The sequence below is a fragment of the Neopsephotus bourkii genome, unplaced genomic scaffold (assembly GCF_033783945.1).
Source record: "Neopsephotus bourkii isolate Nb327-2 ecotype Australia unplaced genomic scaffold, CSIRO-AGI_Nbou_v1 NB_1749, whole genome shotgun sequence".
Taxonomy (NCBI): Eukaryota; Metazoa; Chordata; class Aves; order Psittaciformes; family Psittacidae; genus Neopsephotus; species Neopsephotus bourkii.
The window spans coordinates 9507634-9534244 of NW_026902223.1; the positions used below are offsets into that span (position 1 = coordinate 9507634).

Below are 26611 nucleotides of genomic sequence, written 5' to 3' on the forward strand. Positions count from 1 at the left end.
GCTCTGGCTGCCGGCTCGGTGCGGGGGGGCCGGGCTGTGGGCAGGGCCCGGGCAGATGACGCCGGGTGAAGCCGGCTCGGAGCCTGCCCAGCCCCGCCGCAGCCCCAGCGCGGTGGCCGCGCAGTCGGGTCGGGTCGGGTCGGGCGGGCTCCGGCAGCAGGGCGGGATGGACGTGGCCGTGGACTTGTACCTGGCTGTCCCGCTGCTCTTCACCGTCCTGGCCCTCGTCCTCGCCTCCGTCTTCGTGAGGCTGCGGGGAGCCGAGGGGGAGCGGCCCCGGGAGCCGCCGGCGGCAGAACCGGCCCGGGAGAGCGGCCCCGGGGAGCAAGCGGCGGCGGGAGCGGGGCCGGAGGCCGGCAGGGAGCGGCTGCCGGTGGAGGAGGTCGGGGCGGTGGAGGAGCGGAAGGAGGCGGCTGCCGAGCAGCGGGAGGAGGCGGCGGAGGAGCCGGGCCCCGCGGCCGAGCCCAGCCCCGCGGCGGCCGAGAGCATCCCCCGGGAGCCGCTCACCGAGCCCCGGGAGCCCGAGCCCCGCGAGGATGCGCAGAGCAAGGTAAGGCCGGGTCCCTGCGGAGCCGCCCGCAGCCCGTGCCGAGGCCGGGTCCGTGTCCCCCCCCCCGTCCATCAGTGCCCGTTCCCGGGGGGAGCGCAGAGCCCGGGGGCTTCTCTAAAGCCGGGTTTGGCCCCCGGTGGAACAAGCCCGTTGTCCCGAGGGCGGCAGCGGGGGCAAGGGGGGGGGGGGGGGGTGTTTCGGGCTCGTTTCCACCGCCGCCTCCCAAGGAATGCTCTTGAAACCGATCGAGATAGCGAGGGTTTCGGGGGAGGGAAGCCTGTGTCAGTGCGCGCCTCTCCCGGCTGCGCATCCAGCCCTTGGGAGCCTTTCCCTTCTCCCCGCAGCTAATCCAGGTGCTGGGGATGTGTGCGTGTTTGCTCTGCCCGTCCGCAGCCCCTTTCAGTGCTCGCAGCAAGCTGTTCCCTTGCCAGCACCGGAGGCTGAACCCGGTCCCTGCCTGGCTGGTCCCCGCCGTCCCCCTCCCTCCCAGCCCCAGCGGGATGCTGACCCCGAGGTCTGACCCCCGCTGAGCTGGGGGGGCCGGAGGGGCAGCGGTGCCCATAAACACCCGTAAATCCTCCTCCCGATCCGGATCCTCTTTACAAATCAAAGGGCGACCCTGGGAAGAGCTTGCTCTGCCCTTGCCCTGCTCCGTGGGACTCGGGGGCAACCCGAGGATCCCCAGCTCCTTGCGTTGGTGCCCTGCTCCCGGCACCAATGCCCCGATGTGAGGAAGCGAGCCATGGGGCGGCTCAGGAACGCGGGAGCGGTGGATGCGTGGCCTGGCCGTGTGCTGGGCTGGGGCCCTGCTGGCTATTCTTAGCAGCACTTGTAATCCACAGCAGCTGCCTGCAGCAGCCCTCGCCTCGGGCAGCATCCCCACTGACTCACCCACAGCCTTGGGCAGGTCCCAGGGGCTGCGCACCCGGCTCCCTGTGCTCCCGGTCACCTCCCCTTGTCATTTCTGAGCCGCCGGGCTCCCACTCTCCCCTTCCTGCACCCCTTGGCCATGGATCCAGGCCCCTTCCCTGTCCCAGTGTCCTGGAAGCCACATCTGCCCCTCTGCCTGGTGATTTACTGGTGCCAGCTGAGCACCCAATCCGGCCACCCCACTGGGGCTGCTGCAGGGCCTGGGGTTCTCTGATGGAGCACAGCACCACAGTGGGGCAGATGGCCCAACCCAGCGCTCACCAGTTCCTCTGCTCTCTCGCAGCGTGAGCCTTGGGAATGTTTTCCTCCCCTCTGTCTGCTCTTTAGCCCTGATTGCTTCGAGCAGGCACTTGCTGCCTTCAGAAATGGGCTCAGCTCCTTTACCTCTCCCCTCTCAGGCACACGCGTGTAACACGGCTTTGCACAGCCAGGGGTGAGCCCTTACCCAAGGCACAGGGGGTTGTGTGTCCTCCAGGAGCCTGCCTGGGCTCCATGGCATGGGGGGGTCTCTGCTGCACTCCCCTCAGCCCCTCTTACAGCAGAGCAAAGGGGGCAGTGGAGCCGAGGAGGGTCCTGGCCTGGGATCTGTGACCTTGCTGTAGCAGGATGAGTCACCCTGGACCTGAGCAGCATCTCTTTGGGCAGGGGCCAGGCGATGGCTGGGAGCTGGGGGGTGATGGAGAGAGCGGGAAGGGGGAGGGATGCTTCCCGCTGCTGAGTAAGTGTTTGGGAGCGCTGGTCCCTCGTGATGCAGCAGCTGCCAGGATGCTTGGCACGGGCAGGGGCTGTCGGGGCAGGGTGTACGTGGTGTCCAGCAGGCAGCACTGCCAGTGCTGAGCCGGGGCAGGTCCCATGGGCAGAGCGGGGGAGCCCATGCACAGCTCCCTGGGGTTTGCTCCCTGCAAACATCCTCCAAGGCGCTTCCTCCTCCTCCTCCTGCAGCGCTGCTCAGGCCAGAGCCCATGGGACCGGCCTTGGGCAGAGCTGTGCAGGCAGCTGCCCATGGGGACGTGTCCTGTGGAACCTGCCTTGGCTGGGCTGCGGGCTGCGGTCCCTGATGTGACTCAGCAGAGAGGCTCCTGCAGGCTCCGGGCTGGGGACATCAGCACATTCACAGAGCTTTCTGTCCCTTTCATCGCCTCCTGTTTGCTCAGCACAGACTGCACCAGCCTGCTCTGGAGTCACTGCAGGCAGTAACCACTCAGCCAAATGCTGATGGATGAACCTGCTCAGGGAGAGCAGCCTGGCTGTGTTTAATGGCTGGAGCTGCCCACCCCACGGCCTCCTCCCTTCCCTTCTCCCTGCCTGGCCAAACCAGCATCTGCTGGGGCTGTTTCAGCCTCCCTCCTGCTCCCACCTCCTGCAAGGGCAGCCTGAGATGAGAACCCAGCAGGTCAAGTGTGTGGGTCAGGCCTTCCCTGCCCCTCCGCATCATCATGCCCATGGCTGTCCAATGAAGCAGTGGCAGAGCAGGGGGAGAAGCCCGGTGTCCTTGTTCCCATGAGCTGCTGGTAGCGGTTCCCCTTGTGTCTGCTGGCTCCCATCACTGGGAAGAAAGTTAATTAACGTGTCACTGTCTGTTCGCATCCCCGTTCCCAGCTTGGGAATGGTGGCGGCAGCGCTGCCGAAGCGATCCCTAATGAGGAGCTGTGGGGTGGGAACTGCAGCGTTGCTGGAGCTGCTCGGGCTGGTTCTGGTAGGAAACGGTCAGAAAGCCTCCGTGCTGGAGCGAGGAGCTCTGAGCTGGGAATGGGAGATGGCAGGGACAGGGTTTGCCATGGTGCCGTCCTGCATCTCCTCCCCTGGGATGCCACAGGGAGGGCGAGCGGGCAGCCTGGCTGCTTTGCCAAGGGTTAACTGCAGATGGTGGCTTCAAACAGAGACAGGTCCAGGGGGTGACAGTGGGGCTGGGCAGCAAAGGCACCAAGGGGATGTCCTTGCATCTTCTGCAGAGCTCCTGCTGCCTGTGTCCCCCACCCCATCTGGGCCTTCCTGGGGGCTCCTGGTGCCCCTGGACACCCCAGGCAGCAGAAGCACCCCACAGGGACCCTCTGCATTGAAGAGGTCAGCATCTCCCCATGTGATGCTTCCCACCCGCCTTCCCCATGCCCGCAGGGAGAGGGTGTCTGATCAGCCTGGCTTCAATTGGCAGCTGTGCCTCTGCCTCTGCCATGCCACAGGGCTGGGGCAGCAGCTCTGCAGTGGTGGGGAGGGATGCAGTGATGTGCCCCCTCCATCACAGCCTTGGCAGCACCACAGACCCCTGCCAGCGGGATGTGGGGCTCTCCACAGGACCCGTAAGTGCCCAGATGCGCCCCAGCTCTCACCCAGTGCAGTCTGTGCTGGTAACGAATGCATCATCTCTCGTAGCAGCTGCAGGATGTGTCCTCCCCTGCAGCCCAGGCATGGGGCTGGTGCTGGGATGGTTGCACTGGGGCTTTATGTTGTGGCCCTACAGTGGGTCCAGGAGGCCCTGCTCCTACCCGGTCCCTTCTGGGCTGGGTACAGCCCCGGGAGCCTGTGATGTGCTGCTGGAGCAGAGCCCATGAGGACTCTGCCTCCTTGCTCTCTTCGGCCTCAACCTGCGCCAGGGGAGGTTTAGATGGAGATGAGGATCAGTTCCTTTCCCAAAGGGTGCCAGGCATTGGAACAGGCTGCCCATGAGATGCTTTCCTCAGGTGCCCACCATCAGGATGTATTCATCTTTTAAAGGCTTCTTCCTTCCCTTTCTCCTCCTGGCGTTCCCCTTGCTGGCTGCCTGGCTCCTGGCTGCTTGCTTTCCCTCTTGCAATGTCTTGCATCAGGCTTGGAGCAGAAAGAGCAGCCATAAATGGCAACACACGGGGCCCAGGAGTTTAATCCAAGATACTTTTCTCCCCTTGCTTTTGCAGCCTGGGATATTCCCTTTTCCTGGAGCTCAAGCAGGACACTGCTCTGTCTCCATCCTGGCCATAAGTGCCAGGGGTGTCCCTGCGACTAAGAAAGGGGAGAGGGACACATCCGCCCCATGGCCTCCTTGTGCCCTTTCGCAGGAGGGAAACCCATTGCTCAGAGGGGTTTGTGATGGGGGGGAGGAAGTGGGGAGGAAGCAGCCAGAAACGAGCTAAAACCCAGCTGGTGCCGTGATGTGTGGGGCTGGGAGCGGGCGGGCGAGGTGACCACGAGGGGGATGCTGGGGATGCGATGCCAAGGCTGATTCCCTTGGGAGACTCGGGGCTGCTGTGCCCGGAATGTCCCTGGAGGTGTTGCCCTTTGCTTTGCTCCAGTGCTGGGGCCGGGAGCCCAGTACAGCTCGTTTGATGCATTACTGGTAAAGGGGAATGCTTGCTCTATGGGAGCCCTGCGGAGCTGGGAGCTGCCCTTTCCCTGAGCCCCTGCAGGCTCTGTCTGATTCCCACACAGCTGGGAACAGGCTGCCCAGGGCAGGGCTGCAGGCACCGGCCCTGCAAGGCCTCAGTGCCATGGGTCAGTGGTGGCCATGCGGCAGCTGCCCTGGCTCTGGTCCTCGTTCCCCTCACTCCCCACCACTCAAGTGTCCCTGCACTGCCCTGGGCTGTGTTTCTTGCAGAGGAGCAGTGCCTGGGGTACCCTCTTGGGCTCACACCTCCCAGCGCTGCCCCAACACCTCCCTCCCATGGTTTGCCTGCCCTCCTCTCACAGAGCATCCCATGGCAGCCCCCAGCTCAGCTGCTCCTGCCCCACCGCAGTGCCCACCATAGGGAGCACCGGCCATAGGGATGCCAGTTTTCCAAGCCAGCCCAGATGTGCTCCCAGTGCAGGGGCACCACATCCCTGCTCCCTGCCCGCACCTATCCCCCTCCAGACAGCAGGGAAAGGTTCAGCTGGGAAGTGCTGGCAGAGGGCACGGGGAGGAAGGATTTGAGCTGATGTGGGGCTGAGGGCAGGGAAACTCCAGCTGTGGGGTACAAGGGGGTTTTGGGGGGTTATTGGCCTGCAGCTCGGGCAGAGCAGGCCCTGCAGGCATTAACAGAGCACACACTGCACTGTTCCTCTGCTCTCCCCTCCTGCTAGCTCTGAGCTGTGCCCATCACCAGTGGCTCCTGGTCCCGCAGGCAATGGGCAGCTCAGGAGCTCCAAACCCTGGCTCCAGGGCAGGGCAGTGGAGGGCTCTGGTGTCCCTCACTCCATGCAGCACCATGGCTTGGCCCATGGACCAGAGGCAGGATGATGGGCTCAGGCACCGCGGCAGGGCCACATCCAGGGTTTCTTCCTGCGCGCTGATGCTGGCGGGGAGGGCTCGGGGTGTTTGTGCTCAAAGCCTCTCTCTCTTTCCAGGTACCACCTTTGGGAGGCTCAGCTGGGTCCAGCCCCGAGCAGCCGGGACAAGCGGAGGGTGCAGGAGAGCACACAGCACTTCCCAGCAAGGCAGAGGTGTGTGGGACAGGGGTGGCGTGGGGACGGTGGCACAAGCTGCATGGGGGGGACATTGTCCCAGCGTGGCAGTGGCCATGGCAGGGGTGGGGGAGCAGAATTTGCCTCTTCTGCTGCGCCGAGGGTGGGTTTTAATGGCTCAGTCCATTTAGAACAGAAACAGAGCCCCAGGTGAAAATGGGGATGTGCAGGGAGTGATGTGTGGCTCCTGGGGGAAGGAAACCCACATTTCCCACTGGCTTCCACTGTTAAACACTCAGAAATGCTCAGGTCCTAATGCCCAGGCAGGGAACAGCCTAAAATATCCCTTCCTGTGCCAGCTCCTGGAGGGCCGGGTCTCCCACGGGACATCCTGCTCACAGGGAGAGACGGATCCAATGGGGAGCTCTTGGCCACGTCCCCAGGGCCAGGGCTGAGCATCCTCTCCTGCTCCCTCCCTGAGGCCTCTCCTTCGGGTGCTTCCCAGCTCCCAGCCCTCTCAGGGGAGAGCCTGGGTGTCCGGTGGGAAGTGCCCATGTTTGGAAGCGTGGCTGCAGGAGGTGGGGGTCCTGGGGAGCCCCACAGGGGGCTGCTGAGGAGCAGCCAAATGCCTGTGAATAACGCGCATTCCTCACTGATGACAAACGCACCCAGAGCAGGGCCGGGCTCCATTGGTGCCTCTAAAGCCCTGCCCTGCAAAGCTCAGCTCTCTGCTTGGAGCATCTTCATTTCCCTCAGGGATCATCTTCATTGGCAGTGTGGTGGCTCCCTGCTCCTTCCCTTCTCTCCCACGTGCTTTGCCCTTTGCACACCAACCCCATTACTTTGAATGGGATGCCCGGAGCAAGAGTGGATGCAGGATGGATCCTCCTGGGTGCTGTTTGCCTCCAGGCTTGGCTCAGAGGGTGCTTTGCAGGAGGAAAGCACATACACGGGGGCATTGCCGTGTATCCTTGTCTTATCTCCAGAGCTGGGGCTCTCCTTGCCCTCCCTGCCTGCAGCCTGCATGGCTTTGTGCTGGTTGTGGGGCAGCCCACGAGGGTGCTGGGGCACGAGGCTGTGCCTGGGGCCGCCAGGAGAGCAGGTTCTAGTGGGAGGAAAGCAGCCCCATGAACCTCTCTCATTAGCGAGCATCCTCTTGGCCTGCTCCATGGAGGAGGCAGGGAAGTGGTACCCAGCCCTCAGCACAGGCTCTACCTCCCTGCTCTGCCCAAGCAGGGGGCATTTAGCACAGCACCTTCTCCTCATCGCCTCCTCCGGTTTTAACTCCTCCAGGGGGAAGATCTGGACAAGGAAAAAGAGAAGCTGGTGGTGAGAGAGCCCGAGGATGAGGATGGTGAGTGCCAAGCAAGCCAGCACCGTGCAGGGTGGGCTGAGGGGCTGCAGCCCCACGTGCTTGGGGACGGTCTCCTTTGTGATGAAGCTGCCCCAGAAGCTCTTTGCTCACATGCAGGAGGCTCTCCAGGGGCTTTAGTCAGAGCCCTGTTTAACTGATGAGCCAATTAGTTGATTGGAAAATGATTAATTGAGTAATTGTAGTGACAACTGGTGTGCTGTGGGAGGATGCAGCAGATGGTGCCAGGCAGGAGCGTGGCTGGAGGGGACGTTGCTCTCCTGAGTGGAGATGCTGGGATGTGCCCAGGAACAACCTTTGGGGTGTCTGTGGCAGCTGTGGAGCTTGGGGTGTTCCCCCTTCCCTGCCCCACTTCCCATTTGTGGGCAATCCCCTGGCTCGGGAGGATTATCCCTAATGCCGCAGAGAACCAAGTCTGAATCCTGGGGCTGTGTCCACAAGGTGGGGAAGCACCTTTGGAGATGGGGTTCCTAAAAGACTCTTATTCCACCCCCTTAGGCACTGGTAATCAGGCCTGTTCCCATGCAGGACTTGGTTTGAGGAGTGACGGACGTATCCTGCCAAAGGGATGCTCAGTAGCGCTGCTCTGCCTCCTTCAGTTCAGCTGTTTCAGGGCTGCTCCAGCACTGCTGTGCATCATCCCAAAGTGGCTGTGGCTTGGGATTGGAAAGAGGTGACAGTCCCCATCCATGGGTCCAGGCTAAGTCCAGCATCCTCCCCCAGCATCTCCTGCAGACAGCCATGGACTCCTCTCCTGACTTACTTACACCATTTCTGAAGGGTTTCATAGCGGCACTGGGTAGAGAGATGGCTCAGCCTGAGGAGGAGGCAGGTGGGGGGAATAACAGCAGCGCCATGGCTTTGGTAGGGAGCAACCTCACTCCTTCCTTCTGCCTCTCCTGTGCCTCGTGGTCCTGGCCCAACTCAAGCTGCTGCACAGTCGAGATCCTCCTTGGGCTCATGGGGACCACGCAGGCAGCCCATCACAGTATCACAGTATGTTAGAGATTGGAAGGGACCTCAAAAGATCATCCAGTCCAATCCCCCTGCCGGAGCAGGAACACCTAGATAAGGTTACACAGGAACGTGTCCAGGCGGGTCTTGAATGTCTCCAGAGAAGGAGACTCCACAACCTCCCTGGGCAGCCTGTTCCAGTGTTCCGTCACCCTCACTGAGAAGAAGTTTCTTCTCAAGTTTAAGTGGAACCTCTTGTGTTCCAGTTTGTACCCATTGCCCCTTGTCCTATCATTGTTTGCCACTGAGAAGAGCCTGGCTCCATCCTCGTGACTCTCCCCCTTTATATATTTATATACACTAATAAGGTCACCCCTCAATCTCCTCTTCTCCAAACTATAGAGACCCAGCTCCCTCAGTCTGTCCTCATAAGGGAGATGCTCCACTCCCTTAATCATCTTAGTTGCCCTAGTCACCAGGCCAGGATGCTGCTCTGGTGGCCCCATGTCCCCACTGTGGGTACCAAGGCTGGCAGGGAGCAGGATGAGAGGAAAGGGGCTGCTTCCACCTGCTCAGGCAGAGGGATGAAACACAAGTGGTGTTAGCGTGAGCCCGCAGAGGCTCCAAGCAGGTCACTTGTTTCTGCTGTGGTTTTGCTCTTGACGTAAAGACCCAGCCTCCCCTCTCTGTGTGTTTCCTGAAGCTGGATTTCAGCCTGCACAGAAAGTTCCTGAGCTCAGAAAACAACCAGGGGTTCCCAAACCCACACACGGGCTCCTTTAACCACAGCGCATGGGCAGGGATGTGGGCGGCTTCCTCACCTCCCTCTTCCCTTACCCTCTCCTGGTGGGGTGGCAGCGAAAGTGCCAGGCAAAAGCCCCCATCTCAATTCACTTGGCACAAAAGCACGGGAGGGAAATGATGTGAATTGTCCTTGAAATCAGGCGAGCTATGCAAAGGTAATGGAACGGGTAAGAAACAGGATGTTCCACCCTCACCGCCTTCTCTTCCTCTTAATACCTCCAAAGCAGCAGCCAGCTGGAATTTTCTTTCCATGCGCTTTCCTGGCCACCTGAAGGGCTGATAAGCTGCAGCATTACTCCTTGTTTCCAGCCAGCCACACTTGTTTGTCTGCCTGTTGGGAATGTTTTCCCACCGAGGGAAGTGGGATATGGCCGAGCTGAGTGTTTGGGGCTGCAGGACCAGAGCATTTGTGTGCTTGTGTTGGGACACGTGGGAAGATGCTAGGGAAAGGGTTTGTCTTTGTTCCCCAGGGGTGGGATGTGGGGATTAGTGACACACTCTGGATCAGTGAGCAGTGATCCAGACAGGATTCACAGGGAAGCCCCTGAACATCAGGGACATGGAGATGTAGAGAAGGGAGGGAATGTGCTTGTCTGCAGGGAGGAGGCTCTGTTCAGTCCCCAGGCACACCCCATGCAGCAGCAGCACTGACCTTACTGCACCATCCCCAGCCTGTGGCCTTGCACAGCTCGTTCTTGAGATCTCAGCCTTCCCCAGCTGGGAAACGAGGCTCTTGCGTGGGGGTCCCCAAGGTCTAAATGGAGCTCCTGACCTCGGACACAGGGAGAGAATCCTTAAAGGGCTGGAAGTGGATGAGCTCTAAGGTCCCTGCAGACCCAAACCAGTCTAGGGTTTTATATGATTCTGTGGAATTGGAGGGAAGCTGCTGATGCTCAACACTTGTGAGTGTGAGGAAGGGGGGAGAGGGGCCGTGGGGTGGTTTTCCTTTGGGCAGGAGGAAGAGGAGAGGCTTTCATCAACGTGGTCCCCACAACAGCAGCGGGAACTGTCGTTTCCCCCGGTTGGTTTCTCTTTCCCTATGAGTGGAGCCTCGCTGCAGCTGCCCGTGCTCAACACCCACCTGATCACGCTCCTTTCTCAGGAGTTTCCCCTCTATTGGGGTCCTGTTGGTGCTGTGTGGGGTCACCCTGGACAGTTGGGTTGTGGAGAACACGCAGCTCTTCAGGGCCATGCAGACAACACAACAACAGCTTCCTTCCACGGAGCCCTTAGGAGTACCCCAGGGCTCTGAGGGTCGGTGGAAGCAGCTGATGTCTCTGGGTGCATGTGGAAGCAGCAGTGCTGGATGGCTTCACGTGAGCCCTCCAGTCCTTGGGAGATAAAGGCTCACGGATAACCAGTAAAGGCAGCTACCCGAAGCAGCTTTGGATTGACCTCCACTCCTCTTGTTTTCTCCCATCTGCAGGGAGATAAAGCAGGGGAGAGGTATTTAAAAGCAAACAGTGCTCCAACAAAATCCGATTGGAAAAGGATCGGCTTTGGCTCAGAGTCCGTGAGCTTTGGTGCTGTAATTAGCACAGGGCTGAGGCTGGAGAGCAGGGCAGGAGAGCACCCAGGCCTGGAGAAGGAGACCTTGGTTTGCTCTCCAGGTCTGTTGGCTGGTGATGGAGGGACTTGAACCCTGTGTTCAGCTCTGGGCCCCTCACTGCAAGAGAGACATTGAGGGGCTGGAGCGGGGCCAGAGAAGGGAATGGAGCTGGTGCAGGGCCTGGAGCACAGGGGTGATGGGGAAGGGCTGAGGGACCTGGGGGGTTCAGTGTGGAGAAGAGAAGGCTCAGGGGGGACCTGATGGCTGCCTCCAACTGCCTGACAGGAGGATGGAGCCAGGAGGGGCTGGGCTCTGCTCCCAAGGAACAAGGGATGGGACAAGAGGAACCGGCCTCAAGCTGCACCAGGGCAGGTTTAGATGGAGCTGAGGAACAATTCCTGCCCCAGAGGGTGCTCAGGCATTGGAACAGGCTGCCCAGGGCAGGGCTGCAGGCACCGTCCCTGCAAGTGTTCACCCTCAGTGCCATGGGTTAGGGGTGGCCTGGGCAGGGCTGGAGTAGGGGTTGGACCTGATGAGTTTAAAGCGCTTTTCCAACCTGGTTGATGCCACGACTTGGACCCAGCTGTGGTGATGCTCCTGGGGCTGCCTTGGCTCAGCTCTGCAGCCCCCCAGTTTACAGTGTGGCACCTCCTTTCCTCACCAGCTTTGTGAAGAGCTGCAGGAGAGCTGCATGGCCCAGGACAGCTCCACTCATGGCACCATCCATGAGCCACAAGCATGGGAAGGGGCCTGCGGGTGAGGAGAGGGCAGGAGGAGGGATGCAAGTCTGGAGAGGAGGAGCGGAAAATGCTGCGTGCTAATCGGGGCAGGATTAGCATGTCTTGATAAGCTAAACTGGGTCTGCAAGGCTCTGAATCCAGGGAAAGCCATAGCATATGGGTTTGCACTGCAGGGTTGCCTTGTATCTGCTTCCAAGCAGGGCTGCTCACTCACAGCCCCTGCTCATTCCAGTGGAGCTGCAGCCTGGACTCCTGCTGTGCTCTGGCCATCATCACCTTGGCTCTGCACTGCAACCCACAGCTTCCCTGGCACTGCCCAGGCTTTCTCAGCCTGGAGCCCACTGAGGAGTGGGTTTGGCTGTCCATGGTGCCCGGGATGCATGTGCAGGAGCAGGGTGCAGGGAGCATCCCGAGGGAACAAGCCCAGGGCTGGAGATGGTTGTGCCTGGAGGTCTCTGCCTCACCGGATCTCTTGCTCTTCTTTGTCTCCCCCCTCCCCAGCTGCAGATGGGACATTCTCTTTTAAATACAGTCCTGGAAAGCTGCGGGGAAACCAGTACAAGTCAATGATGACCAAAGAAGAGCTCGAGGAAGAGCAAAGGTACGTTGAGTTTCCTGTTTCTTCTCGCTCAAGGCACCCCCTTGAAGCAGGCTGGGTCTGGTCAGACCTCTCTCCCCTTGGCAGCCTTGGGCTCAAGGCCTCACTGGTCCAGACCTCTGCCACCCAGGAAGATGTGAGAGCAAATAAAGTCCTGCTGATTGAGGAGATGGGGGCACTGTGGCCCTATACCCCTTTGGAGCTGCTCAAGCTCCCTCTCTGCAAGCTTAGTCCAAGTGTTCCAGCTCATGCAAGAGGGTGTCGTTCCCCTGATCCCATCAGCACCGTGTTGGTTTACATCTGTTGACCTGATCTCTAATTACTTCCCTCCCTTTATCCTGTGGATGCCCTCCAGAGCGAGGACATGGGCATAGCTCAGAAATATGGGAGCAGAGAGTGTGGAGCTTTAGAGTTCACTGTGATGGGGCTGATATTGGAAGTGTCTGCATCCAGGGCTGGCTTCTCAGCTGGAAGTGCTGGGGATTTGCCAGGTACTGGGCCTGGTAGTGATGGAGACTTGCTCATCTCCTCCTTTTTGCTAAGGTTTCCTCCTGAGCCCTGCATGAAGAAAGCAAGAGCCTGTCCTGTTATCAAAACCAAGCTTTCTAGCTCAAGATTTCCCAACCTATTCAAGGGAAATCAGCACCAATCTTGCATCTCAAGCTCTAAACCCCTACCTGAAGCCAGTCTGTGCTGCTAGTGTGAAGTCTGCCCGTGTGCAGAGGGAATCCTTCAGCCCACGGGCATGCAGAGCCCACACTAAACCAGAGCTGTCAAACCCCATAGCCAAGGGCTTTGCCCTACAAGTAGGCTCCATGGCAGGCTGCTCCGTAGCAGATGTGTGCAGCCCATGCCCCGTACCCCTTCCTCTGCAGTGGTGCTCAACAAGCCTGGGAGATGATGTTCTCTCTGGGACTGTAGGACCCAATTCTCCCCCCGTGTTGTGCACCTCCTAGAATGATTTGGGGGAATTTGTCACCCCTTGCCTGTGATGCTGTGGTGTCAGTACCACTGCAGCTGGTGTGCTGAGCTTAAACACAACAGCCTGACATGGACCAAGTGGAAAACTGAAGCAGGGAAGGCAAGGATGGAGGGCACCTCGGCCCTAGGTCAGGTTTGAGGTGTCTTCCCTTTCTGCCCCCCCAGCTCTCCTTAAATCTTGGGGTTCACCTGCCCTGTAGCACTGCCAGGAGCAAAGATGTGCAAGGACCCTGTGCTCTGGGGACAGCCACAGAAAGGAGCTCCAGCTTCCTCTGGTGTGGGGTCAATTCTGCATTGGTGCCATCAGGAAGACTGGTGTTTGCTTTCTTCCTTTTGTTCTATCTTCATCATGTCTGAAGCCCTGAACCTGTAACACTCTAAGCAGGTCTGTTGGTGTTGCTGTATTTTTCACCTGGGGAGGGTGATGGTGGAATGAACTGAGTGAATGTGAGAGGAACACATGGAGCCCACTTGGAATTGCTTTTCAGGATCCTTCTAAGCACCACCACAAAGATCAACCTGCAGCAGCAGGCAAATTCAAACCCTTTGCACCGTGCCAACCACCTCAGCAACCACTGCTCGGGTTTTCAGGGCTGTAGGGCCTTGGGCTGGTTGCTCTGTGGCAGCAAATGCTCCTGCAGTCACCTGGGGACACTGAGGGGACATTTGCCTGCAGACAGCAGTGGGGTTTGTATTCAGGACCGTAGAACAGGCTCTTCCTGGGCATGTGGGGCCTTGCAGGCACTGCTGCTCATGTGTGTGTGGAGTGGTTCCAGGGCAGGACAGTGCACCTAGAACTGATGGACAGTGTGGTGTCCTCCAGAGGCTCTCAGCAGGACCTCACATAGGACCGTTGGCAGATAGGTTTTCCTACTGCTCCTTTCTTTTCTCCTCTTGCGTATTTGTGTTGTTCATTTCTTCAAGGCAGCTTTGTGATTTTATGTCTTGCTCTGTTGCTGGCTTATTTCCCCCCTTACATCTTCACTGCAGCATCAGCAGCTTTTCATTCCAGGCCTGGCAGGTGGTGTAAGGGGCAGGGCTGCTGCCAGGTAAGCTCCAGTCCTGCATCCTTCCCCATCCTCAGTGCCATCCCTCTCCGTGACTCCACATACCCCGACCATGCTGCTGCTGTGCTGTGACCCAGGTTTGCCACCTTTATGTTGCAGGATTGAGCTGACCTCTGATCTCACATCTCTGTAGCAAGTACCTTAGGTCCTCGGCCACAAACATTCTTGCAAATCTTTTTGGTAAGGACACGCTGCTGCTTAGAAGTAGTGGTACCACTGGTAACATCTGCTCATGTCTGGGGGGGTGCCTTCGGGTCTCATTTCCTGGGGAGGGTTTGTTTGTGAGCTGCAGTTGACTGCTTGTCCCACCTCCCTTCCATCCTCCTCCTCCTCCTTCCCTCATGTGAATGAGTCCTCTCCCCTCTGCCTCCACCTTGCTTTCCATGGGGGAATTGGGAATTCTCACATTCCAATGCTCACCTCTTCCAACTTGGATGCCTGAAGCTGGACATCCCACGACCACTTCTGTTTACTGGTTTGGAATATTAGGGCTGCTGAGGGAGTGGGTAGTTATTCCTAAGGTGAATTGCCAAAGATGCAACAGGCTTAGACTTTGCTTTTAGCCTTGTCACAGTCTTCCCATGGACCAACAGGTTCCCGTGTGAAGCAGCTTGTAAGGAACACCCCAGAAACACAAGTGGGTCCCCCAGAGCTCCTTGAAGCTACTTGTGGTGTTGGTCAGGTTGGATGGGGCTTGGAGCAAGCTGCTCTAGTGGAAGGTGTCCCTGCCCATGGCAGGGGTTGGAACTGGATGAGCTTTAAGGTCCCTTCCAACACAAACCAGGCTGGGATTCTATGGTCAGTAGTTAAAAAGTCTTAACTTAGGGACCCCTAATTTTGGAGGTGCCACTGACAGAATTCCTTGCCTGTTGCAGGAAGATCAATGAGACTTCTCTAAGATTTCAGACAGGAGAGGACAGGCATGCAGTAGATCGGGTCATTTAGCCAAAAATCCACTTCTGCTGCAACACGCATCACCCCAGAAGCTGTGGTCGTCCTGCCTAGCATTCACTTGAGCCTTGTGGCTTCAAAGTGGTGCTAAATCTGGACTAAAAGGGGAAGGAATGTGACCTTTACTGAGTGATACAACTTCCTGCTTCTGGTTGCTTCAGTCTTAAAACCCAGGAGTGCTGGGCAGTATATCTGGTTGGCAAATACATGTGCTCAGGTGGTGGCTCTGCTCGACGTGGGTCACCAGGACTTCTAGAACAGAAGCACATAGATTTGCTCCCCTGGGGCAGGAAGGGGAAGAGTGCAGGGGAAGGAGGCAGTGCTTAGTCAAGCACAGTGTATTTCCCAAATCCTTCCCTTCTGCACCTGAAGCTTTTGGCCACCTATTGCCAGCTGTAGCTGCAATGGTGCAGCTTGTCCCCGCTCGGACAGGGCTGAGTTGTGCAGGCATGAGCCTGTGAGGTGCTGCTGACCTGGCTGGGCACCTCCTGCAGGGGAGGAAGAGAAGGGCTCTCCAGTGGCCTGGCTCACATGGATGTATGGAAGTGGTCTCTGGCAGCTGCTCTTCAATCCTCCCCTGAGGATGAAAGCTCCGTGGGGTTTGTGCAGTCAGAAAGGAGTGTGATCAGATGGGTGTCGAGCATGGGCAGCTGCAGCGAGGCTCTGCTCATAGGGAAAGAGAAAACAACCGGGAGAAACGATGCCCTTGGGTTTCTGCTTCCAGTTCTTCCTCCCCATGAGGCAGAGCAGGTTCCAGCCAAGTCTTGCTTGGTGCCAGTGATGCCGAGAGCTTGGGCTGCCTGTGCTCTGGCCCTGCTGCTCTTCACTAGGTGTGTTGGCTGGAGAAGGGAGAGCAGATCCCATGTGATGCTCTGTGGAAAGGTCTCTCCTCTCTGTCCTCTCTCTTGGTTCTGGGATTTAAGAAGAGGTTAAGGGTGGAGAGGCAGAACCTGCCCCTGGGGCCTCTGGGTCTGATTGAATGGCACCAAACTGCTCATGAATGGAGCAGGCGATCCCCCAGACCACAGCCCAGTCCTGTTGGAATAAGGAGAAGGTAGGGATGGATGGATGGATACATGGATGATTAGATGGATGATTGGATGGATGATGATTAAATGGATGATTAGATGGAAGATTAGATGCATGATTAGATGGATGGATGGATGGACGGACAAGTGGGATGGGTGGCTGGCTGGCTGGCTAGCTGGATGATGGATGGATGGATGGATGGATGGATGGATGGATGGATGGGCGTCTGCCCAGTTTCCCTGGCTAATGGGCTCTCAGGTGAGCCATTGAGCCATTCTAGGGGCAAATTCTCCTCCTGGCTCTCAGTCCTCTCATCTCCTGGCCAGCCATGGGTTGAGAAGACATTGCTTGAATCCAGACTAGTTTTAAGCCCAGGGCTCAACTGTAAGCTGGAGTTCATGCAGAGGGAATTGGATGGCTGTAAATCTCATGCTCGGTCCTTTTCTTGGTGGTAATTTAAGAACAGAAACCTCTCTCCTCCCCAGCTGGGCTCAAAGCACTTCTTGGTTACAAGGCACTGAACGAAAATGGGCTTGGACCCTGCAGTTTCAGCAAGGAAGGGTGCCCTGGATGGACCCTGGCTCTAGGGAACGGCAGAGAGGAAAGATTAACGTGGGGATGCAGCTGTGGCTTGAGGGACAACGGTGCTGCAGTTTGCTTTTGAATGAGACAATGCTTGTGGTGACAGCTTTGGAGCACACAAGGGCAGGAAGCACCTGCAGGGCTTTAGTGACTGTGGTGACAGACCTTGACCTGTTCCAAACATCACTACTGGCCCTCCAGTACTAAGTGGATGGAGTGGGCTGGGGGAGGTTGCAATTCAAGAGAGCTCTCCATTGGCATCTGTCCCTGTCCACCCCCTCCATTGCCATCATAGCCCTTGCTTGCTTGCTTGCTCCCTCCTCTGTATAGCATGGGTTGTGGGCCCCTTTCTCCTCCCTTCTCTTGTGCTAACCTTCAGCCCCAGCCCAGCAGCTTTGCTGTCCTCTCCTGTCCTGCCCAGCATGGTGCTTCTTTTGGATGGGGGAAGCTGGTAAGTTCGGGCCTTCTTTGGGGTTTTATTATTCATTTGCTTTTCATCTCCTGCAGCACGATAGTCGCCCTGGGCTGAGGGAGCAGCAGCACCTTCCCACCTGCCTCTTGTGGGAAAGGGGCACTGGGTGCTTGGGGGTCCCTGCTGAGCTCCCCCTGCTCCGATGCTTCCTCCGTACGTGCCAGGCGCTGCTTGTATGAGGAGGGAGTCTCCTGGTGGGCCAGTGCTGTTCCCTGCCTTCACCATATCCCCAAACTGACCTACAAGAACTTGAGCTCTGGCCCTATTTACAGAGCATCTCATTGAGTCATGAGTGCCCAGCTGAGCAACTCAGGATGCCTCCATCGGAAACCCAGGAAGGGGAGGCCAGGAAGCCCCTTCCCCATCTCCTCCTCTCCTGTCCCAGAGAGGAAACTTCTGCAAGCTCCCCCATAGCCTCTGTGGGGTGTGAGTCTCTGCCCCTACCCTGATATGACATTTCAGAGCACACAGCAACTCTGCTTGAGCTCTTGGGTGGTTTCTTTTGGCTCAGGTCCTAAATTGTCCTCACTTGCGGCTGCTTCTCCATGTGTCCCTCACCCAGCGCTCACAACTTGTCTTCATCTGCTTCTGCTTGCTCCTGTGCAGCATGGGCAGCTTGTGCTCTATCTGCTAGGCTGGCTGCGAGCCTGGCTCTGCCCACCCTGTGGCCGGGCAGCACCGAGGGGTGTGGGGAATCGGAGCATCCCAGCAGGCTTGGTGCAGGGTGGTAGACAGCAACCTGGAGCACCAGCACTGAGAGGTGGAGGAGAGCTCAGGCTGACCCATCCATGGCTTTCCCCAGTGCTGTGGCATTGGCTGGGCAGGGCAGGCGTGTTACAAGGGGATGGGCACACAACTGAAGGAGGTGTTCGTGGCTTCTTGGCTGAGCTGGCCAAGGAGCTTGAGCCACCCTCCTGGCTGTGCTGATGCTGCTGTGGCTGGGAAAGGTGGGAAGCTTCTACACTGAAGCAATGGTGGTTCCCAGGAAGAATCCCCTGCCATCCCTGACCCCACTGAATCCTCACCAGCCCCTATCCTAAAGGCAATGGGAGCTGTGCTCCAGCAGCTTCAACTGCTTTCCTGGTGTTCCCGAGGAGCAGGAGGTATCTCCCAAGGTCCAGTGCTCCTTCCAGCTTCCCTGTATCACTGCAGGAATTTCACATTTGTGATGACAGAAGCTCCCATTGGTGCTTCTCACTCTCCTGCTCTTTCCTAAGCACTGTCTCTCCCTGTTCTGCATTTCAGTCCTCTCCCTTGGTGTTTTACCTGTTGGCTGAAGCAAATAGCACCACACTTTAGGGGCTACCAGGAAAACTTAGATTAAGTACGTCATTCCTCATACTGCTCCTGCAATACCCCCGTCCTGGACAAGACTAGGCTATGGTCACTACCAGAAATGAGAGGGAAGCTGTCCCCAAGATAAAGAAATGGGAAGCAGTGGTGATAGGACCATCCCCAGCAGTGAGATGGGAGGGACCTGCCTGGGGAGAGCTTGACCACCCATTGCCAAGTCTGCCCAGGGCCTTTCTTCACTGCTCTTGATCATCAGGGGTTGATCCTAACCTGCCTGGAGTGAGAAGAGTCTGGAGCCAGGTTTCTCTCTGCCCTTTGCACCAGGTTCAAGCCAGAGGACTGATGGGCCCCACAAGCTGAGCACCTTCTTCCTGTGCCAGGGGAAGGAGCTGGGAATGCTCCACACTTCTGAACATCAGCTTTCAGTGTGACACTGTTCCTGAGAAGGGCACAAGCGGTTACCAGAGGCAGTAATCTTATAGCAGGATGCTCTGGAATCTCCTTGGTGTGGGTCAGGACTTCTTTGGAAAGCTATAGGCTATGGGTGGGCTACGGAATTTCCTGGCCTGCTGTGGAATTTGCACGCATGAGGGATAAAAACACATTGGAATGCCAGCAGCCCACCCCATTTGTCATTGCTGGGATGCTCTCAAAGGCAAGAAGTCTTGTGCCAATGCCATGGCTGAGTTGGAGTAAGGGGAGCCAAAAGGACACCCAGTTCCCATGCTTCAAGAGAAGCATAGACCATCAGTACCATCAGTACTGAGTCTCCCTCATAATCCAGGACCTGCTCTTGTCTGAGCTCCTTGTTCTCCAGCTCTTCCTTGCTCAGAGCCATGTGAGGCAGACAAATCATACAATTCACTGGCCTGGCCCCCACTATGGGCCAGAAAAGAGATACTTGGATATCTGTATCTGAAGGAAGGATATGGGCTTCCAGCAAAAGAAGCCCCTGCCCTGGTTTGATTGCTGTGCTGCTGGGGAAGATCAGGCTGATTCCATCGCCCAAGGCAAATGGAAGGGAGGGAGGGGCCGAGGATAAGCTCAAAGCTCTCAGCCTCCATCCCAAAGCTAATTAAGTCTTTGAGGCTCTGTGGCAGCAATGCCAGAGCTCCTCAGTCTGGGGGTTATATCCCCCGATGTCCCCAGTGATGGACTGCGTCATGCTCTTGAGTCTAATCCCCTCCCAGCTTGCTCCAGGAGCAGAAAGGGGTATCCCTGTTGTGCAGATGGGAAGTTGATGGCTCTGACAGGCATATTCCATTAAGACCCTGCTTGGTTTGCAACGCAATCCTCTCACCCCAGCTGTGAGCCTGGCCCTGTCCTGGAGGTGAGTATCCTGTGAGAGGCTATTCTGACATCCTGCATCCCTCTCCAACTGCAGCATGCTGGATGGGATCCCTCCTTCTGGGCCCCTGTGGCAACGAGCTTATGTCTTCACGCATGAAATCTGATTACACTTGCGTGCCTTGAGCGGGATGAGCTGATCCTCAGCACTGTGAACCCCACAGAGCGATTATCCACTCTGGAGGACTTCCTTTCTTTGTCCTCATGTGCCAGGCACTGAGTCTCTGCAGCATGCCTTGAGTAACCCCGCTCCCATGTGATGCTTCACCCTGCATCTCCCAACCAGGGTCCTGCACTTGGATGCTGCTGGAGAAGGCAACCTGTTGCAGAAGAGGAAGAAATGAGGCTGGAACTTGCCTTCATGCTGTGGCTGGCAGGAGTGGGGGACTTTCACATGGAGTTCAGGTGTTATGGACAGTGAATTCAGGAGGAATTAGGCTGGGGTGCATCTGGGTGTATTTGTAAGTGCCCAGGTAATGTGTGTTGTAGCTTCCCTCTATCTCAGTGTAGTGTCCACAGTATGTCCTGGTGGATGACAAGGCCATGAGAGATGCTGGTAAGGGCACAGTGTCTGAAAGCTTCAAGCTGAGAATGATGGACCCCATTCTGTAGCCCTGGCTCTACTGACAACAAGCTGCAAGACCTCAGGGAGTGCCTGGGGTGTCCTCATGCACAAAACACATCTGATCAGCATCCTTCCTTTGGACACTGGAGACCTTCCCATCAACAGGAAGCCTTGTGACCTGCAGAGGGCCTAGGGTTTTTGCCTGCTTCCCTTGAAGAGGCACATCTGTAGGAAGGTTGAAAAGGGTCAGCCTGCTCAGGTACACTGCCCTGTGAAACTGGGACTCATTCCCAGCTCATCTGGCTGCAGGTGGGAAGAGGAATCTGGGCTAGACATGGGTGCTGGCAGCCCAGTGAGCCTCTGCACAGGCCAGTGAGGAGTTAATGATGACTTCCCGTTAGTTGGGCTTCTCCAGCTCTCATGAGTAGGTCAGAAGGGCTGTAGCTTCTGTGGTGCCAGAGGAGAGGATTGACACCTCTGAATGGGTTGTGACTATCCTGCTGCAGTTGATAAAGCAAAGTGCCTCCTTCTTAGAGGTGTGAGGTTTGCAACCGGAGCTTTGTTCGGCCCTGAGGTGGGAAGTTGCTTTGTCTTCTTCCCAACACACACACTGAGGTTTTCCCCCTGCTTGTTTATGTGAATAATAATGACCCAACCTGAGGGGTGAAATGACTGAAATGATTTCTCTCCCTTTCTCTTTGCAGAACTGAAGACTATATGAAGTTGTCCCTAGCCTCCTCCTAAAGGCATCCCTTGGCATCTTTAAAGGCTTGAAATACCAAAACCAACCAAACACACCCATAAGAGAAATCCATAAACCCTCAAAACTTGGGATCCCCTCTTGGTCCGAAGTTGAGTTCTTCAAAAACTTCTGTGCTGTCAAGCTTGAGGAGATCCTGTTGTGTGGCTCCAGGGACTGGGGCTGGGCCCAAGCAGTGACTTGAGTTGTGTTTAGGGGACAGGGATGAAGCTTCTTCCCTGTCCCCAAAACAGAACCCATATTGGACACTAAATATGCAGCGAGTCTATTAGTTGTGTTCATTACTACTTATTAGGCCTGCTATGAAATCTCTGCTGTTCTTTTCTTAGGGGGGTGAACCATAGCTCTTCTCCCAGACCAAGCCTGGACCTTATTTCAGATGATGAAGTTGTTTCTTCCTGGGGCCAAACTCCTCTTTCTTGCTGGGGAGGTGGGAACTGCCTGTGATTTGTTGTACAGTGCTGCTTTATTCCAAGGGCTGGAGGGACAAGTGGGGTCCAAGCAAGGGATGGCAGATGGTAGCTGGACTGACTCAAATCTTGCTTCTGGAGTTATTTTAGCTGAGAGCTGATTCTGTAGGCAGACAGAAGACTCAAGAAGTGACAAAGATTGATAGTTTAGCTGTTCTGCTTGTGGTGCAGGTTTAGGAGACCACACTTAGGCTGCTGCTAACATCTGGATTCACACTTTTCCTTCCTTCATTTCCCAAGAGGAGAGACCTGAGGGGGTAGCTACAGAAACAGGAGTTCCCTTGGCTCCAGATGAGATAGTGGGGGTCCTGGAAGAGACACCTTCCCCATTCCCTTGCCTGCTTGCTGCTCCTGTGCCCTCTTCTCTTGCTAGCTTTGTGGCTTGCCCACTGGAGCCAGAGCTCAGCATTGCTCCTCTGCTCTGCCACACGTAGAAGATGAATTTGGCCGGGCATGTGTAACAGCTTCAGGCATTGCAGGTTCCAAATCAAACCCAGCTGGTTTGTGAGGGTGAGACGAGGGTCTGAGTCCTCTCTAGTGATGCTGTAAAACACCAGGCTGGGGGGGAGCATGTGTCCTTCAACGTTTCTCTTTCACTGCCAGACAGCTGCCTCTTGGCTAACGCTGCAAACATATCACAAACCCAAGAAGCTGCTTTTGTGTTTTCCTTTTCAATTCCTATGCAGACAATACTTGAAACCTTGTACACAGTTGTCCTTTCCAGCGCCTGGGGTTGGCACACTCTTCATAAAAGGGCTCATTTAAAGAACAGCAGGAGGCTTCAGCTTTAGAAGAGACTGCTCCTTCCCAGCCAACAACTGCAAGCGTGTCCAGGGCTTTGCATATGAATTTAGGCACATCTGGACCCCTCTGCTTCACCACCCTGCTGGTCCAGCCGCTGTCTCCCCTTGGTGCTGGCTGACTCTGTGTCCTGAGCACCCAACTATGCAAAGAATGCCTTATATACATTGTGTTGAAGTTACGTGGCAATATGTACATCGAGCAAAGTCTATAGTTGAGTCCAGAGTTTTGCTAGTGGCAGCGAGCCAGACTGTTTCCTCAACTCCAAAGGCCGTCTGGGTGTTTTTTACTTGTGTTCATTTTGTTTGTTTCGTATCTGATGGTGGCTCTTACACAAAGGACTGTCATTCTAGTGGCTTGAATCTGTAAAAAATTGCCTTTGTTTGGTCCAATAAACCTTTGAATAGTTTCTTTGCTCTGTGCTTGTTCTCCCTGCCTCCAGCAGCTTATAACGTCTTTCTCAAGAGAGCTGTATTCAAAATGTGACTTTTAGGGGAGAGGTACATTCTGCCCTCCTGTGCCTTTTACCCCATAAATGATTCCATTGGCTTCCTCAACAGTAGACTCAGCCCAGTGCCAAAAGTCAGGGATCTTCCCTTATTTCTGCTGCATTCCTGGGCATGTTTGGCCGCAGAGGAATGAGCAACATTCCCAATGCAGAGCCCTGCCCTGGATTTCAGCTGCCATCATCACAAGTGCCTGAAACAGAGATCTCCTGTCACATACCTATGGATCCCTGCCCCAAACCTCCAGCTAATGGTAAAAGTCTTGGACTGAAATGCTGAAGAAGAGCCTAAGGCAGTTCAGTGTCCAAATTCAAGAGCCTAGGAAGGAGAATCAGGCTGCTTTGAAAGCCTTAACTAATCTACTTCGTCAGCAATAAGTGAAATCCCGTTTGACCAAATAGTTTTGAGGACAGGACTTACGGGAAGAGAGAATGATTTCACTTGTGAATGGGGTAGGTTTGATCTCACATCATCAAACAAACCCCCAGCCTGGAGCACTGCTTGGTTTCAAAGTTGCCTTTGAGAGGAGAAGCTCCTTCTTGCAATCAGTTTTATGGGTTCGATGCCTTAATCTTCCTTCCCAGGCTTGTTTCTCTCTTTATCTTTGTTTTGCTCTCCCTTTGTTGTAGGTTATGTAGCACAAAGGAGTAACAGCTCTTCTTTATTTCTGTTTTTCAAATGCACAGGCATATTTAAAGTTATGGGGAGAGCCAAAATGTATTGAATAAACAGAGTGAATATTGTCCCTCATCTAGATTCTGGAGGTTTGGAGGTGAGGAAACAGGCCCTTGGGAAGGTTGTAATGTCTGTGATGCAACAAGCAAGGGATGCAGACCTGAGTGGAGCACTCCCAGCTGGCAATGCATTTCAGCCACAGGAGGCAAACTGTGTATTGGATTTCTCCACCCCAGACTGGAAACGTGCCCTCTGGTGCCTCTACAATAAAATATTGATCGCTAACAACTCTGCTTCCCTCCCTCTCGTCTGGAAAGGGCAGCTGGAAGCTATCCATGCCAGCACAAAACATTACAGAAAAGACAGACAAATCCAGGCTCTTGCCAGCCTGTGACCAGAGCTTTCATAACCAGAGGCTCCCACAGCATTAGCAGGGTATGTCTGGCCTTAGGACAATTGCATTCTAATTGCAATAGAAAAGAACTGGCAAATGAGCTTTCTTTTGCCAGAATCTGCTCTTTCCCTGCTGTGATGGTGCTGGGGGACAGCCTGCTGTTCCTGCTGCTGCTGGGGCTTAGCTCAGGAGAGGGGAAAATGCAGAGCCCCCCTCAGCAGGAGCTCAGTGCCCAAAGGCACCTCTGCCCCTGACTGTCTCCCTCCATTGATCTTGTTCGTGGTGTGGTTGCTTCTGATGTGTTGACACTGCTCTCTCTTCTTCTGAGCAAAGACTGCACCCTGGGTTTGCCTGCCAATAGGTATTTCTACCCTTCCTGTTACTAGAACTGCTTGTCCATATGGGAATTGCAGGAAGACTCCCCCAGGTTAACTAATGGTGTGCATTTAAATGGGTTAATTACAGTGTATTAAAATCCTATGCCAAAAGCTGGCTGTGATGGGGAATGAGGACTCTTGGAAGGGTGACCATGTGGAAGTAAAAGCCAGAGTCTCTTTTTCTAGCCCACGGGATGTGTAAAAGTGTTAAACAAGCAGGAGGAGCTGGTATTGCAGCAGATTTGTGCTCTGAGCTGCTGAGCTATCCCTGAATTCTGGCCCCACAGTCACGTAGAGGCAAAATGAGCCTTGAAGTAACAGAAACTGTTTTCCCCTTGTTAAAGCCATAAAGCACCACAGCCTCATTAGTTCTTTTAATCTCACACAGGAGAGTCAGATAGGAGATGTGCTAAGCGATACTGCAGTCTCCTCCCTGGCAGTAAGAACAGCCAGCCCGGACTGGAGCCAGGGTGTGCATTCATCTTGCCCTAAAAAAGGATTTTGTAGCTCATTTCATTAGTTCATGAGCTACTTGCAAACAAATGACACTCCTGTGCTGCCCACCCTTCTGTACCCCTGACTCACGGTCAGTAGATGTGTGATCAATGCATCTATAAAGCTTCCTCTAATAAAGCCCTGTGGCAGACACCAATCTTCATGCTGCAGCACACGCAGCAATGCTTAACTGCTTCAGGTTAGGGAAAAGTCAGCATATCCTCTGTTATGGGGAGAAGGGTGGTGGTCATCTCCTGTGGGACTTGCTAGGGATGGAAATCTGAGCTGGGTGCTCCACTGCCCTGCCTCTGCCCATGCAGGGATGTCCTCATTGTTGGTATGGCTACGAATCCCTCTCACCATCTGACATTGGCAAATGAAGCCAATCAAAGCCAATTTATCTCTGTGATCATATCCTCCAGTGGCTGATTAAAGCCATGGACACACTGGGACTAATCTGGTTTCTAGTTTTAAGGCAGGGTATGCGTTTCAAGTGTAACAGCTGTTCCTGAATTACTCTGTGTCTAGGTACTGTCATGAGAGGACATTGTGCTAGTGAAGCTCCATCCAGTTTCAATATGGAGTCTGCTAAATTGAGACGTGTTGGTCTTAGGAAATTCCATGTGTCAAGTTATCTTGAAACTCTGAGCACAGATAAACCCTAAGGAACTCCAAAGCTAGTGTTAGAGCACTCTGGTTTACCTCCGTATTTAGAGAACTGCAGAGAGACATGCAGGATGATTAGATAAATGGGAAGGGGGAGGAAGGAGAACCAGAGGCTGTCTCTTTCTTATCTCACATGGGCAGATTTCCTGCAGCCACTAAGGCTTGTAAAATGACCTGTGTTTGGCTTTGTGTTTCATTTGACCAGGGTGTTCTTGCTCAAAGTGCCTTCTTCTGGGGCCTGGCTATTCCTACTTCTCCTTTTCTTCTTGACAGGGTGCAGAGAGAGCAGCTGGCTGCCATCTTCAGGCTCATGAAGGAAAAAAGTGACACGTTTGGAGAGATGTCTGAAGGAGACATGAAGGAGCAGCTTAGACTCTATGATATATAACCTTGCAGCTAGAAAGTCATCATGTCCCTTATTATGCAGGACACTGGAGGCTGTAGTTCTAGAAACATGTTTCAGTAGTTATTTTGCAGTTCCAGTTTGTTTTGCAAACCCATATAGGCCCGTGAGATGTATTGCAAAAGACTTGTAATTTCTCACCCTTTATATTGTTTCTCCTTGAAGAGCTATCATATTTTCATCTCATATAGAGATTGGTACCTCCTTCTAGCTGTGTCATACATCTCAGTCCCACAGAGCAGTTAAACCCACAACATCTTCTGGCCATGCTGTATAAACATGACCTTTCCAACCTAGTTTTTATCAGTTTGATACCTAAAGAAAGCCAAAGATAATAGACATAAAATGGATGAATATAATAGAATCGTAGCATAACTCAGGCTGGAAGGGACCTGAGGAGGTCTGTAGTCAAACCTCAAAGCAACATCTGCTGTAAGACCAAGCCAGGTTACTCAGGGCTTTATCCTGTTGCATCTTGAAAACCTCCAAAGATGGAGACTGCACAGCCTCTTGGCAGAGTCTTCCAATCCTACATTTAGAAAGCAAATAGCCAAAGGCACAGCAATCCTGCTTGTGTTAGAGGTGAGTTGCTGTTCTCGTCTCCTTGGAAGGAGCACTTCATCCTCCTTCACCCTGCTTTTTGGAAACAAGCACACGTTGATTCCAGCTGACCTCATTGAGCTTGCCTTGGGAAGCCACAGCTAACTTCAACCTGGAAACACAAACGTCTCTTTGCCTCTCAACACTGGTAAGGGTAGTACAGAAAGGTGGCTTCTTTACAAGGATGATTGTGTCCAACTCAGATCCTGTCCTCCCAACAGAAAAACGATGTGGGAAGCTAAGGGAATCTCTGTGAACTGAGGAAGTATTTTGAAGCAGCTGCTGGTGGTTTGGGTAAAGTAAATCAATGAGCATTCTGAATTTTAA

General features: G+C 55.2%; 1 protein-coding gene across 1 annotated transcript; it reads left to right on the forward strand.

The window, feature by feature from the left end:
• On the forward strand, positions 1–26611 carry MXRA7 (matrix remodeling associated 7). The gene is made up of 5 exons (XM_061377269.1): positions 1–550; positions 5777–5872; positions 7121–7187; positions 11754–11853; positions 25555–26611. The coding sequence occupies exons 1-5, from the start codon at positions 56–58 to the stop codon at positions 25667–25669; spliced, it is 873 nt and encodes a 290-aa protein (XP_061233253.1). The 5' UTR covers positions 1–55; the 3' UTR covers positions 25670–26611.